This window comes from Scleropages formosus, chromosome 11 (assembly GCF_900964775.1).
Source record: "Scleropages formosus chromosome 11, fSclFor1.1, whole genome shotgun sequence".
In the NCBI taxonomy this organism is placed as follows: domain Eukaryota; kingdom Metazoa; phylum Chordata; class Actinopteri; order Osteoglossiformes; family Osteoglossidae; genus Scleropages; species Scleropages formosus.
The window spans coordinates 6,720,055-6,736,010 of record NC_041816.1 but is presented as its reverse complement, the minus strand read 5'-3'; the positions used below and the strand labels follow the sequence as shown (position 1 = coordinate 6,736,010).

The 15,956-nt window shown below is 48.1% G+C and overlaps 1 protein-coding gene across 4 annotated transcripts in view; it reads right to left on the bottom strand.

Moving 5' to 3' along the window:
* Positions 1–4,051: 4,051 nt before the first annotated feature.
* cbfa2t3 (CBFA2/RUNX1 partner transcriptional co-repressor 3) overlaps positions 4,052–15,956 on the bottom strand; it is a 42,201-nt gene continuing 30,296 nt past the window's right edge. For 2 of the 4 annotated variants that reach the window (XM_029256347.1, XM_029256348.1), the window contains exons 5-12: positions 15,090–15,271; positions 13,661–13,941; positions 13,473–13,558; positions 11,135–11,375; positions 10,861–10,929; positions 9,759–9,812; positions 7,594–7,784; positions 4,052–6,207 (exon numbers count right to left, since the gene is read on the bottom strand). In XM_029256347.1, coding sequence (XP_029112180.1) covers positions 5,836–6,207; positions 7,594–7,784; positions 9,759–9,812; positions 10,861–10,929; positions 11,135–11,375; positions 13,473–13,558; positions 13,661–13,941; positions 15,090–15,271 — 1,476 coding nt within the window. In that variant the 3' untranslated portion in view covers positions 4,052–5,835. The remainder of the gene's footprint in view (positions 6,208–7,593; positions 7,785–9,758; positions 9,813–10,860; positions 10,930–11,134; positions 11,376–13,472; positions 13,559–13,660; positions 13,942–15,089; positions 15,272–15,956) is intronic. The other 2 variants (XM_029256350.1, XM_029256349.1) reach the window with 2 other exon arrangements.

Sequence of the window (15,956 nt, the reverse complement as noted above, 5' to 3'; positions counted from 1 at the left end):
GACCACAGGACCCTTAAAGAGGAACAGAAAATTACATTTTCTTCAACACACCGACCTTCCTACAGAAACGTACTTTTTCCTGTATTTATGTATTGCACAAAACAGTATATTATGATTCTCTACACATATGAAATCAAATCATTTCATCTAAAGCGTTCATTAGAAAAAGAATTCCTACAATGGCTTTGAGAATACAAGTGCTCAGTCAACCTTTTGAAGAACCTTAAACAGCATTTAAACATTGCTGGGTTTTTGCAGTATGAACTATTATTTTGCTTAAAGCAACATCAGAATCATATAGGCAAAGTGAATCAGTTTGTACTGGGAGACTGGGGGAAAAAACGGTGTCAGAGGAGCTTATGCCTCCGATGCATTATACGCATAATGGGACATGGCCGTCTTCTTCACAGACCATAGTTTGGAAAAAAAAGCCGAAAATAACACACAATTTTGCCAAAGAAAGGATGAACTGGACCTGCACCTGTCGAGGAAATGAACATTCATATTTATTTACAGCAGCCGAAGGCTTTCATTGTTGTGAATTTAAAAAGCATTAAAGCCATAATCCATGATGATCCTCCCTAAGGATGATACTCATACTCACATTTGATTAAAGGAATAAACCTGCTCACATTGGATAAGGAGAATGAAGAAAGTTTATATTTAAATTCAAACAGACAATATATTGTTACTTTACATCCAAACCTATATCCTGTGATTATTTGTTTATTTGATCTGTGTATTTTTGGATTTAAGGAAAGAGGTTGTTATGTGGCAATAAGCAGAGCTCCTGTTTGGAGATGAACAGCCCACCAGCACCTAGGACCCGCGCCCGCTGCTGACCCCCTGACGGTATTCCCGTGAACGCACTATTTGATGAACCAGTTGCAGAAAAATGAGAAAAATCCTTCTTTACACAGAAACAGCAGAGGTGACAAAGATAACAGCGGATACCACAAAGTACTCGCAATGTTCTTTTTTTGGATTTTGTTGGAGTTGTGGAGGTGATGACGAATGAAGGACTGAGACCTGTCGGGAGACTGCGAGTGATGGGCACACACGAAAGCCTTTGTACAAGTGTATAATCAATTACTTTTTGACGCTCCTGTAGGGGAAAGTGTTGCATTGCAATCTGCGCAAAAGTATTCAATTAAATTGGTTATTAATTATGTGCTTAAATACCTTTAAATAGACGAGCTGGATGTGTAAATCGCTGTGGACCACCAGGCCAACACGCTGCCGGAGTTCCTTGGTGCTCGTAGCTGTTGACTGTCTTTGAGACACTTTGGTTTACAAACAGTTGCCATGGAGACTGTTCTCCGGCCGGTCCGCGACACGCCAGCACTGCCCACTGGTGTGAGCTACAGCTATTTCTACAAGCTTTGGTGTGCGCTTTCAGTGATTTTGGATGATTGGTAAGGGTTCGAACGGAAGTGACACAGGAAGAGCAAATGCACAACCTCCAAATGTCTGATCGGCAAGACAGCACAGGATGGGTCAGCCATTGGGTTGTGGGAATAAATACAGCACGCCATCCAAAAGGTTTCATGGACATTATTGATGAAAACAATGGGATCTTGGTTTTCAGTTTGGATTCTGATGCTCATACCTGTCTGTAGAGAATGGTACAGTAGGGTGACCATGACCTCACTGGGTTCTAAGTTCTAAACTTGTCTGCTTTTCCCCTGAAAGTTTCTCAGCTCCCCCCCGTCTCTTTTTAACCAGAGGGGACATACAGGATCCTTCGTCCACCACTCTCACACACTAAGGAGATTTATTTTTATTCCTTCTATGGTTTCCATGCTTTCGCAATAATAGATTCCCAGCCAGTCCAATGAGCACCCAGAGGCAGAAGCATCAACACCAGCTATATTGTGGGAGGGGAAGTGGACGGACCCTTTTGTGGGAGGCGGAGCTAGGGGTAACGACAAAGGATCGAGTGATCGAGCTCAACATGCAAATTAAATATAACTCAGAACTCACAGGGGGACGCGGTGGGTTCAGCCGGTGCCCACTGTGGGCCGGGTCTGGGGTTCGAGCCCTGCTTGGGGTGCCTTGCAACGGACTGGCGTCCCGTCCTGGGTGTGTCCCCTCCCCCTTCAGCCTTGCGCCCTGTGTTGCCGGGTTAGGCTTCGGCTCACCGCGACCCCGCTCAGGACAAGTGGTTGTTGACAATGGATAGTGGATGGATGTCCCACACGACGCACTCAAACACATGAGTGGAGGGCATCTTGCTGGTGGTCTCAGCAGAAAAATTCTATACCTTTAATGACTGAACGAGAAAATAGAAAGCATACATTTCCATTCTGGTAAAACTAATAAATACTGATGCTTTCTGATGTCCCTCTTTTTCTTTTTTCTCCCCTCTGCCATACAGAGTAGCCCGGCTGGACTCGTGCATGTGGCCGGAGCTGAATGAACGCTGCGCAACTCGACAACGGCGGCATGTACTTTTTGGAGTCATGCATTTCACACCGGTTTTGCAGTCTTTATGCTAACATCTGATATAAAAATTAAACGTTTTGTTTTCCAAAGCTTCCCCAGCTGCCCAGTAATCTCATGCATGCTGAGTGACAGCAACAGATGAAAGAGGCCTTTTCTGGTTTGAGTCGGACAGAAGGGTTCTGACTCAGCGAGCGGGGCGGGTGCATCATGCGCGGAGCGTCCTCGCTGCCAGGTCACCTCAACAGGGGGCAGTATTTCATACATATTGCCAGAACTTGGAACGTGGAATGCCCTTTCCCTGTCACTCAGAACTGCAGAAACTCTGTCTGTTTTCAAGAAGGGTTTGAGAACCCACCTTTTCCAGATCCACTTCGCCCAAGATCTCTCCAGCTCATCTGTGGTGTAACTGTTCACGCATCGTAACTCCAGAAGCATCCTCAGATACAACCTTTATTCAGCCATTACTCTGGTATTGTACTGCTCATTTGTGTATCTTATAATATTTAACTAAAAAAAAAAAAAAAATTGGTGTGGGTATCGGGATTTGTATATCCTGTGTCTTATGCACCTACTTGAACGATGAATCTCGGTGCAGCAAGTGGTAGGGAACAAACTGGGTTTTCTTGAGACTTTTATGTCTGCAGCTATGTCTCCTTCTCTTAATGTAATGCATAAATTGTACTTTTGCTGAGATGTACGTCGCTTTGGACAAAAGCGTCTGCTAAATGAATAAATGTAAATGTAAATGTAAACTTCCCCTGGCTGGAGAAGGGACCCTCAGGCTTCGGTTGGTCCTGTTTTCACATCACGTCAGAGGAGGAAAACCTCATCTTAACGTTTTCCACATTCCGCACAGTGTGCCCAACCCCCTGTGGGGTTGTCTCCATATTCAGGTCACAGAAAATCAACAAAGAATCCTTCCTCACACATTTTCAGTATTATTCATTTTGCTTTACTACAAGGGGAGTGCTTGTTTAGCTCCGTTTTTGTTTTTTTATTATTACTTGGTTTTTTTTAATTTTTATTAACATTATTCTCCATGAGCACAGCTTCTCGCTCCCGCTGTCATTCCACTGGCGAAAATTTCATGCTCCTTCTGACCAGAACACACGCTTCCTGTCTAGATTAAACATACACGTGATCATGAAAACCTGGGGAAAAATGAAGCTTCCAAATGACAAACCACAAATCCTTCATCAAAATAAAAAAAAAACCAAAACAAAACACTAATTCTAAACTTTATACTTTCTGTTATTTGGCAAACAAATTTTTGGACCTCCTTAAATACTATATACATTCACATTAAGTTACTGTTATTATTTTAAATATATTTATGTATATTTGTGTATTATATATATATATCACCCTAGGGGCAGTAGCTGAGGTTCTGTTCAGTAGCTGAATTCTGCTAACCATATTGCACCTCTGTCCTTTCACTGTCTCACAATCAGAGCGAGATATAATATTTTGTATGGGGAGTTACTTTTCATGCCTGCTGTAGATGCAACTGGGGCCTTTTCTGGTCATTTCCTGCTGAGCGCCTGGTCTTCCGCCACAGAGTTCAGCCCCGAAACGTAAAATCATCCCAGAATCCCTGTGGTACTCTCGTTGGGGGTGGGAGGGGGGGACGATACAGAAACACGCTCGAGCGGCACAGGCTAACAACATCAGAGAGGACACATGGAGAAATGTTAAAAAAAAGAACGTACAAAGGAATATGTACAGATGAGCTTGGTCCCCTCCCAGGTGTACCTGCACGGGCGTTCTGTCAAAAGGGTGGGGAGCGGGGGGCAGATGGAAGGGGCAGAAGGTACATGGTGGGAGCGAGAGGGAGGCAGAGAGAGAGGAGAGGGAGCTGCTCATCCCTGGCATGCTTTGGAGGAGAAGGACGACCAGAAAGGTCGACGCCGCCGAGCACCTTCATGTGGCACGGTCCGCTCTTGGCGCCGGTCCTCATGCAGTACTGCCGTGGCCCTCTGAGGTTCCCCTTGGCTCCCGGGCTGTCCGTCAGCACTAGGAAGGGGACGGAACATTCCAGTTCGCGGTCCGCCAGCGATCACTCAAAGTCTCTGCCTCGATCGGTTTGTCACCCGTCGCCTTTAGATGCTGCGTTACAGTTCACAGGGGCACTTTGGAGAAAACACCCCCTTGTTATCACCATAGAAACGAGCGCTGGTGACACCGTGGGTGCTGTGGGTCCGCTGTGGCATCCGGGTCCCCTGCTTTGCTGTCCCCCCCTCTCTCTTTCTGTCTCTCGCTCTCTCTTGCAGGGCGGATGCTGTCGCTGAGAGGCTGAAATAGCTTGCGTTTGGTTCCGAGATGAGTGCTTCTCCTTGTCTCTTAGTAACTTTGGCAGTGTAGTAAAAATAGAAAGGTTTGGATCGTGTTCTTTTAAAGTCAATTTGGGTTCACATCAGCACAGAGAGGTGAGTCCGGTGTACGTTTTCTTGGCTCGCTAGCAAGGTAGTTAACAGGTTTATTCTTTTTTCTTCCCATTTCTTTAGGATTTTTGGACTATTCTTTTTATTATTTTGTTTAAAGCCAAAAAAGGGAAATTTTTAAGGTAATCCTCTATGGAGTAAAGCGTCAGCTGTTATATGGAATCGTTCCCGTCAATCTGAAATGCACCACCTGTGGGTCGGCCAAAGGTCCTCCTCGTGGCCCACTTGCGGTGCGCTGACCGCGCCCACCAGGCCGAGCGCAGTGGGGAATCTGTTCTTTGAGATAGCATCAGAAGGCCAGCTGTGTGTGCGGTGCCGACGCGCAGAATCCCACAGCTCTTTCACATATTGCAGGAGATGTTACTGTACCATTCACTTCTGTGAGGTTTGAGGGCACGCCCACGCACACGAACACACACATACGCACGCGCGCACACTGCGCTCCGAGGGAGTATATCCCTTCAGCCAAGTGCTGGGCGCTCCACATATATTACTGTGAGTAATATCTGTCCAGTCTGCTGCATTGATACTGTTCTGTTCTGCTCCATCTGTAACAAATTCCATGATCATTTCCACTTGGTGTTAGCGGCGGTCAATGATGGTCGTGTCACTTGGGTTCGACTTCTCATAAAATAGGCCATGTCGTCCAGTACAGCAGACACCCATGTGTTTGCCTGTAAGTGTGTGTGCGCGCGCGCGTGTGTGTGTGTGTGTGTGTGTGTGTGTGTGTGTGTGTGTGGCAAGTGTGGATGAGCGTGTCTGTGAGTGCAACTCAGGGACAGTGGAGTTCGAGGAGGTGCGAGAAGATCTTCAGGTAGCTGCGGAAGTGACCGTGGTGTTAATGGTTACTCCAGCGCCGGCCTGGAGGAGGAAAAGGTCTCACTGGAGATTCCTCGGTCTCTGTTGGATTGGGGGGGGTCAGGGGGGTCGCTCCAGTGGCGGCAAAGCGTCAGCGGGAGGCGCTGTCCAGCAGTGCCGGCGTGGCCGGGGTGGTGGACCGCGAAGCGCTGCTGGAGCTGGACTCCTTGGGGCTGCCTGAGGCGCTGCTGGATCCTCCTCCCCCGCTGCCTCCCGGGCCACCCACGGACAGCGTAGCAGGCGGGGTACCCTCTGAGTGCGTGGGGGGCGCGCCAGATGAGGATGATGAGGAGGATGAGGATGAGGAGGAAGAGGGTGCCGCCCCAGGCAGCCCCTGCAGGCCCTGGCCACACACGTGGTGGTGCTTCTCCCAGTCGCGGTGTTGGCAGAAGGAGCCGCAGTAGCGTGCCGTGTTGCACCCGCTGCACGTCTCGCTAGCCTTGCGCCCGCAGTTCCAGCAGCTCTGCAGAGAGAAGGGGGGTGCCGTTAGTGCTGCGAGGCCGAGCTGCTCGATCCCGACTCCGCTCCCACAGAGGGAGCCGAACGCCGGGATATGATCACAGCCCTTTGGTGACTCAGTGGCACCATGTCAATCCCTATAATAAGGCTGCATTCACTCAGGGTCATAGTAATACCAGCACTGCTTCAATTCCCCACTTTATATTGTTTATTTTTCTACATTATCTGAAAAATTGTGTTTACCGTACGTTTGCTGCTGCAGGTGGTCCTCGATTTACGACATATGCGACGTAACGACGATCCACACTTACGCAGGCCATCCCAGTAACTTTATACTATTTTTGAGTCCCAAAGTCATGACGTGTAACAACGACCGTTCCATCAGCAGGCTGCGCTGCTGCAAGGCACCAATATCTCTTATTGTTTGGATCTCAGTCAGTGTTTTGAGTGTCCAGCAGCTATTTTTGTTTACTAAACTTTGTGATCCCCTTTCAGGTACTTTCTATTTATAATGGTTAACAAGTGACAAAATTAGTGTTCCGATGAGGCGGAAACGAAAAAGCAAAAGACAAGACATTTAGAAAGTGAAAAAACAGTGCAAATGAAATATTGTGCTGTACTGACATTATTATTTTTCTATTTTGGTTTCATTTTAACATGAATAATGTGCAAAACTAGCAAAAAAAACATGACAAAGCCCTGTTGAGCATTCACTCATGTTAATTATTTATATATCGTTATGGTTCATATAATAAAGTTGACTTACAATGAGGTTGTCGGAACAGAACCCCATTGTTAGTTGAGGTTCACCCGATTTACGATGAGGTTACGTTCCCCGAAACCCATCATAAGTCGAAAATATCGTAACTCGAAAATGCATTTAATACACTTAATACACACCTCTGCGTGACAGACTGGGAGATGCGGATCGCTGTCGCTCCCCAGCATCGCGAGAGAGTATCGCTCCGCATATCGCTTGCCGGGGAAAAAAATAAAATTCAAAATTTGAAGTACGGTTCCTACTGAATGTCTATCGCCAGCTCACCATCGTAAACTTGAGAAAATCACAAGTCGAACCATCGTAAATCGGGGACCACCTGTATTTGAATGTGAGTGTCATATGTGAACTGTGTCGTAAAATGACAGCGAATGTGTGATGTATATTTGGGGGACCTGTCTGTACATTCACATTTACATTCACATTTATTTATTTAGCAGACGCTTTTGTCCAAAGCGACTTCCAATGAACTCTATGTAGTGTTATCAGCCCACACACCTTATTCACCAGGGTGACTTACACTGCTAGATACCCTACTTACACTGGGTCACTCATCCATAGATCATAGCTGTACAAGGGTTTTTTTTTGGTGTCTATGTGTATGCGTGTCACCTCGCTGGAGTCCTCTTGCAGATTAACGACGGTGAGCGCGTCCTCCGAAGCCTGCCTCTTGGCCTCGGCCAGCGCTCGCTCCATCTTGGACCTCTCGGCCGAAATCATCTCGTGGGCTTTGCGTTCCGCCTCCGACACGGCCTTTTGCAGCTCCGACATGGCCTGTCTCTTCACCTCGTTCACAGCCTCCTCTGCACACAAGGGGAACACGTGTCAGGGACCGTACCCGGTCCTGGCAACCCTGTGCTTCCCATCCCATCATCCTTTATTGAGGCGCTCTAAGCTGTCGGCTTGTTTCATCCCAGCAAACAGATGTACGTCATCCAAGATTTAAAACATTCTGTCAGAAAGTCCTTAATAATTCATTAAAACAAGTCTGGTTACAATCATTTGCAGCCCTGACAACAGCAGCTGTCTCCAAACTTTGTTTGCAAACTTCCTCATTAGCCCAGTACTTGGGGTCTGTTCTCCTTTGGACCTTTTTTTCTCAATGAACAGAAGAAGAACTTGGAAAGGAGGGAACCGCTAATGACTCCCTTAGACGCCGTTCCAAACCGGAGCAGCATGGCGGGCCGTCCGTCGAGCCAAACACACTCCGCTCCACAAAAGCTCGGTGTGTCTGAACGAAGGCCGGGTCTGTGAGAACGGGCAGGTGTGGACGCCCTCGTACGGGGGCCTCGGGACAGACGCCCACTCGTACCCTCGGGACGACACACGCAGCCTCGCTGTCGAACTGCGCATTCACCCTGTTTGTCATTTATCTTTCTGCATCACGACAGGCTAGACGAGAATAAGCACGGACGTGGAAGCAATCATCTTTGACTCTTGAAGAAAAAAAAAAAAGAAAATCCCCTCTGGAAAAAAATTCTTTAAGCCAACGTGATAAATTTTAAAATTAATTTACATAGATGACATTTTTACTGCCGTCAGAGTTTCAGAGGGGTAATGCGATCCAATCCGTAAACATTTTGCAGCTCTCCTGGAACCAGAGGCCATTGAATAAATATCAGATGCAACCGCTGAAAGAGGGGCGGCAGGCTGAGGGAGCATTCGTAACTCCCACCCAACCACCGCAGAAAAAAATATTTTTACCACCCATTTACCTCTCCGCTTTCAGCCCTCCCTGGTCCACCAGTCCCCTTCTCACCCATGTTTTTTGGTTTTTGTGTTTGCACCATGGGCACTTTTGGCCGATGCCTCTTCGAGCTGCATCCATCCAGTCGGTTTATGTGCTCTGTTCAGTGCTGAAGCCTCCTGCCTGGAAGCCTCCCGCCACCCGCAGGCGTTACACTCGTAGGCACCTTGCTCACGTAAGTAAGAGTGGGCCGATCGCCTGGCGCTCACTCAGAGGAGCTGCCCCCCCACCCTCTGCCGCCTCTACCCTCCTCCCATCCATCCATCCATCCATCCATCCATCCATCCCTCACTGTGCCCTGCCTCTTCTCTCCTTAGTCCCTCCGACAGCCCCCTGGTTATCAGCTTTAAAGCAAGCTCCTCCGTAAGATTAGTCTGCAAATGTAATTAATTTTATCAAGGAGGCTCTGGAGCAGATGCTTGCGTAATTAACACTTAATGGAAAACACAGAGCCGCGATATTAATGTTTCAGTTCTGCGGGGATTTGCCAGGTTTAACTTTTTTTAGCGCCTCCCTCACTTTGCATCCAACCTCGGACTTTCAGACCATGAATGTACCTTTTTATTTAAGACAAGCTGGGGGAGGAGTACAGTGTAGGGCTGATGGGGTTGGCAACCAGACAGGGGTGCTGCTGCACTAGAAATTAGCCAATAAGATTCCAGACAGTGCAGTGGCAAAAATCTCTCCGATCAGACTACAGACAGGGCAGCTGTGTGAACTACCCAATCAGAGTCCAGACAGTGCAGGGCAGCTGTGTGAACTACCCAATCAGAGTCCAGACAGTGCAGGGCAGCTGTGTGAACTACCCAGTCAGAGTCCAGACAGTGCAGTGCCAAAAAAATATATCCAATCAGACTAAAGATCAGACAGTGCCAACTGATGACTAATAATTGATTTTAAAAAATTTTGTCTAACATAGTCCAGCAGACAGGTGGTGTTGAATAATGCTGTGTGGCCATCATTGATTGTAACTGTAACAATCAATCCAGCACAAGCACATGTTGGGGTGAACATGGGTGCAGTAACTTACCCTGCTTGTTTTGGAGGTGCTTTAGTGCTGGTGAGAGTGGCACACTTGTAGTACCTGCATGAAAAACAACTGCAATTAAAAGGGCACTGCTGCAGTGAAGATGCAGCAGGGCTCCTGCAGACAACAGCAGAATTCCCAGCAGGGACTGTTGAGGCACTGCGACTGGACTGTGATTGGACTGTGGCTAAACTGTCACTGGACTGTGATTGCACTGTGAGCAGTCACTGGACTGTGATTGGACTGTGACACACACTCGTATATACAGTACACACAAACCTTTACTGTTACTAGTTGAAGTATTTTATTGTTAGACTTTTTTGTTATTTTTGTCATTATTATTATTAGTAGTAGTAGTAGAAGGATTTCATTGTAGTATCTTTATTATTATTATTATTTTATTACTGTTTTATCATTATTAGTTTTTCAAAACAAAAAATAACATTTTGCATATGATTGTTCAATACTTTGGGTGTACATGTATACAAGCATTTGTCATGCCAATAAAGTACACTAAAATTGAAAATTTAAATTGAAACTGACTGAATTGTGACTGGATTAACAAATCTGTGACTGGACAGTGACTAAACCATAACTTTACTCTCACTGGACCATGACTGGACCATGACTGGACTGTGATTGGGCAGTGATGGTCATTGGCCTTCTGCTGGATTTTCACCGGACTGCATCAAAACACGATACAGGCTGTTAGTCCAGTCAAGGATGTTGGTGCACCTGATCCGTATCAGACTGCTGCTGTATCTGGCCTGGAGCTCTTCAACCACTTCATCTCTATGGCTTGTTACTTCTATATCAAAGAGAACATCATCTTATGGGACTTCTTACTTAAAGACACCCAAGTGTCCCACCTTGACTTGCTCTTGGGCCCCCTGTAGCAGAGTCCAGCTACACCTGCTTCCGACTTTCCCTACACTGCTGACAGCTGCACCCGGACACTGCATTTTCACAGCGGTTTTAACTGCGGTCGCTTTCCGTGGCAATGACAGATGGAGGCTGCTTACTATTAAAGACACACAGACATCCAGATTCTGCTCTTGCGTAACCACACTATGCTCGCCAGCACCATCTGCGCATCAGTACTCACCAGCCTTCCTCCAAATCTCTTCGGGCAGGTATCCGGATGGCGGTCTGTGCAGAAAGTCCCGGTGGATTTCTGGAGGAAGCAGGCAGAGAGACAGGGTTGCCCTCTTTCACACCCGATCCTGTGACCCTGCCAGGGCATGGCTGGACGTACTTTCTGCACCCCTGCAGGCGCTGACACACATACTGTACATGACATGTGCCGGGAGCTAAACACCCCGGTGTGCGCTGCGTGCTGAGGGTGCGTGTTTGTGGCCTGACCTTTGCAGGACAAATACCTATGATGCGTGTCGTGCTTCTGTTGGGATTGCTGGAGGAGGAGCTGTGAGGAGGAGCAGGAGGAGGCGGCGGCGGAGGAGGAAGGCGGTGGGCAGCACTCCCACCTTTTTTCATATCCTCAACGTCGCTGTAGCGGCGGATCCAGTGATTCATCTCCTCGCGGTCTGCCTCCTGGCATCGGCGCAGTACCGTCAGCGATCGCCGTGTCTTCTCCACCATGTCCATGATGCAATTCAGCAGCTGCACAGAGTGGGACAGGAGTGAGCAGGTAGGGGGTGAGAACATACCTTCTCCAGGAGCCCTCACTCCACCGCTCTCCTTATCTCCTTACTGGGTGGAAGGGCCCGCATGGCTGTGGATCCACTCAATCAAGCCTGTTTTTGTTTAATGCAATTATAAGCTTTACTATAAGCTGGACTGTGTGCTAAACCAGCCTGGTGACATGAGCCTGTAACTGGTTGAGTTTTCTTTATTTCCAAACACTTTTCATGAACCGTGAGTCCAATGCAGGGTTGTGGTGCTCCAGAGATTCTCCAGGAAGCATAGGATGTGAGGTAGGGTACATCCTGGAACACTACTCCATCGCAGGGCAACCACTCACTCTTGACAATTCGAGAGTCTTGTCACCTGAAGCATTTGTATTATATTAATGGCACCACTCCCTAGTATGTCAGTCTATTTCCCTCTGCAGGGGGTCTTAATATTGTAAGCAGAGATTGAGAGCAAAAAACGGGGCTAAAATCAGGGGAAAATGGGGATTTATGATGAAAACATAAAATGGTTGTTAGGACTGTGATTAAAACTAAAATAATGACAACTGGCGGAGGAACAGACTCTGGTGTTCATGGTAAAGATGTAGAAGTTTTTGAAACCTTCTGTCTCTTTGGAAACACCCAGATGGATCTGGGGTCAAATCAGTCAGGACTCCCATTAGAAGCACAGATGATGAGACTGAGGTTATTGTACTTTGAACATATCCTGCAAAGATTGGACTCTCTTCTAAACACTCCAATACTTGTTGGAAGGTTGGAGGAAGGCGAGGAAAACAAGCAGCGACCAAATGGACAAAACCCAACTTCGCCAACAATGGATGCATCCCTCATAACACTCAGGACACCAGTGGAGGACAGAAGGCTTTGGAGACACTCTGTTTAAGTGGTTGACATTAACTTGATGGCATTTAACAAAAACATGATCTCCTGCTCTGCATTTTGCACTGATGCTCAGGTTAGGAGTGCAAGGGGTCTGCATGGCTCCCCAAACAGGTCTGGAGTGGCTGTGCTGCTGGTGCCTTCTCCTCCCTGTTCCAACTCAACCAGTTTATTGGTGTCAATGAAGGATTTGGCCTGAAAGTGTATCACTGCTGGCCAAACTTCAACAGCTAACATTAACACACGGAGTGTAAGTGATCTCCCATCCCTTCTTCTTCCTCCACACCTCTCCTAGTCGGGTGCTCTCGCCGGCTCTCCCTTCCTCCCTCACCCTCGCTTCCCGTCTCTGTTTCTCTGTCCCACTCACTCTCTGAGCTCTGTTTGTTTTCCATCGAGTGTTTCTCACTTGGCTCTGGCCCAGAGGAGCCCGCCTGCTTTCCTCCCTGACTGCAGCCCTTGTGCTCAGCTGCTCGGCCCAGCTGGAGCCTTCTCTGCTCCATCTGTGGCCCTTTCTCCCTCTGTACGTGTGTGTGTGTGTGTGTGTGTGTGTGTGTGTGTGTGTGTGTGTGTGTGTGTGTGTGTGTGTGTGTGTGTGAGAGGGAGAGAGAAAAGAGAGAGACACAGCTCAGGAATCATGAAAGGTCAAGAACTGTGATAGGGTGGCACAGTGGATAACACTAGTGTCTCCCAGTGCCTGGATGGTGCGGTTGGACATGGGTTCGATGCCCGTTCAGACTATGGAGTTTGCATGTCCTCTCCATGTTCTCACCTCAGTTCCCTCCAGGTGGTCTGATGTCCTACCTTTCTCTAAAGACTTGTCTTTCAGGTGATTTGGTGATTGAATTGCCTGTATTGTGTGTGGGTGTCTGCGCATATCTGTGTCAAATTGCTTTAGTATAGATGGGTGGCCAACTTATTGTAGGCAGTTTGCTACCATGTTGGGGATTCCCAGCTGTGCTGTACAGATCTGTGAATGACTGAAGGGAATTTACTATAGTGTATCCGGTACTATAAATGACCTTGGATAAAGGTGTCAGATAAACAATAGTTAACAATCATTGTACATCAGTTTGGAAAAAAGTATGTGCTAGATGAATAACTGTAAACGCCCTTGTGTGAGGTCCGTCTGTGCAATGTGTGTGTCCCTCGTGCCCATACACTCAGCTGACCCTCAAGCAACACATACATTATCCAGGTGCTTCCACTCCTCTGCCCACTCCCGGTCCGTCAGGCGGTGATCAATTACTTCTTCCTGCCGTGTTCCATGCACTGCTGCAATAGAAAGATCCTGGTTAGACCCTTCCAGCTTCCAACAACTGACTGGAGAGTTGAACCCCGTGCTGCCTCCTGAACCAATAAGCAGATCCTGCTTACCTGTCTGCCGGTGGCGGTCACGAGCCTCTCGGTGCTCTGTCTGACGGTAGGCATCACGGTAGTGGTGGGCCAGAGCCATGTCCTCCAGGCGGTAGTGCTGGGGTCCGGGGGGAGTGGCATGCGCCAGGCCGTTGGGGGGGTGCGTGGGCAAGCCGTTGGGCGGAGGGTGGGCTGCCAGGCCGCTGCTGGGGCTGTAGCGGTGACTGGGGCTGACCGTACATGGTCGCTTGGCCAGGTGCTCCGCATGCAGGGTGTCCCTGTCTGCACCGCTCTCTTTGGTCCTACCAGGAAAGACCGAGGTTCGACCATGCTGACCAGGTCACGGAGGGATTCAGGAACTGGATTTGTGACCAGAATGGGAGGGGGGGGGGCAGGAGGACGGCTGCTGTTTGAAACCTGATTCAGCGCAGTGCATAAGTGATGGTATGAATGCTCCAAAGTGTACATGTTTACTTAAACAAGGTGAGCTGTGTCCAGGCAAATACACACGCTGCTCAAAGCCCAGCTCCAGTCTGAGTTTTGTTTTAAACCTGAATCACCATCTAGAATAAATCAATGGTGGAAACATACTGTGATCACAGCCACCGTCACTGTAGGTATGGAGCTGTGGAGCGAACCAGCAGCACCTGTGAGTTTACAGTATTATTATTATTATTATTATTATTATTATTATTATTTATCTGACACCTTTGTTTAAGGTGACTTGCAACGTGAGGTTTGTACACCACAGTACTTACAGTCATTTAAACCGGTAATTTCTACTGTGTCGGTTCAGATTAAGTATACAGTTCAAGGGTACACAGCAGGAGTGGGGTTTCGAACCCGTGTCCTGTGATTGGCTACAGTGCTTGGACTACTACTCTGCTCTCTGAGAGCATTATGCAGACAGTGTGAGTTCCATGGAGCACTTCATGGGTAGCGTGAAGCATGGTCGAACCCGAGACGCATCATCCAATGTGTCATCCATCCAGAGCAAATCAAAGCAGACGCCAGGGGACAGGCCTAACACCCCCGCAACCCCGCCCTTCCCCGGATTGGCAGATCACCATCTGGACACATCCCTGACATATGGCTGGCTGCGGGCGGGTGCAGCGTGGCACAGACTGAGAGCGGCTCTGCGGTTGCACAGCTCTCACGCTCCGTAAAGACGATTCAGAAGACAGAGGACTGAGGCACAGACTCCCTTTGGAAAGTGTACACTGATCCTGATGTAAAGTTCATTTTTTTATTTTATTTTTTATAGAGAAAAGTCTATCTGGATGCTACAGTAAATGGAAGTGGGGTAAAATGGCTGTTAGAATTCATGCCCAAATGATGCAGCCTTATGACCCTCATTGGCATATGGATATGGCTGCATGGGTGGGTGTGCATGAGTGAAGGTAATGTGGTTGAGCTGGCAGGTTAATGGAGGGTCTGAGATGATGGGCACCTGTCGGGGGTCCTCCTCTTGCCGTGCTCATTGATCTCCAGCAGAATCTCAGAGGAGTCCAGGGGCGAGCCGGCGTTGGCATCCAGCAGCAGCTGCTCGTGTTGGGCCAAGTACTGGGCAGGAGTCTGCTTGGCCATGCGAGCACAGTGCAACAGCTCCCTCTGCAGGAGGGGCAGGTTTGCCTGCAGGGGCAAAAGGTGGGGGAGGAAGCAGGGAAATGGAACACAATGAGTTAAAGGGGGTTACGGAAGAAATGGAGAGGAAAAGAGTCCAATGGGAGGGAGGAAGAGGGAAGGAGACAAAAAGGGAAATGGGACAGAGTAAATAGGTGAATATGGGGGCGGGGAAGGTGAGACAGAGGCAGAACAGAGGGTAGCAAAGAGAGGAAAGCATGGGGAAATGAACAGAAAGACAAATAGGAAGGAGAGCAGGAAAAAAGAAGTATGGTAATTAGGGAAAAAACAGGAAATGAGGTACAAAGTGGAAAAGAGGGGAATAGATGGAAAGGGAGGGAAGGAGGGAAATAGAAGAAAGAAATGGAGACAGAAGAGAAAGGGGAGGGAGGGAAAGAGACGGAAGCATTGAGACATGGAGAGAAATAATAAAACACGAATGAGGAAGAGAAAGAGAGGAAATCAGGAAAATGGAAGGAAATGGGAAGAGAGGGTGAGAAAGGGAAGAAGGGGAAAGAAGACAATGGAAAGTGAGGTGGAGGGAAAAGGACAATAGATTGACAGGTGCGTAATAATGGAGGCAAGAGGCAGAAAAGGAGGGAAGGAGAAACAGATGTGGAGACGGGACGGAGAGACGCGCGGTGTGAGACAACGCAGACACGGGATTCAGCCCACATTCCATCCCCGGGGGGCC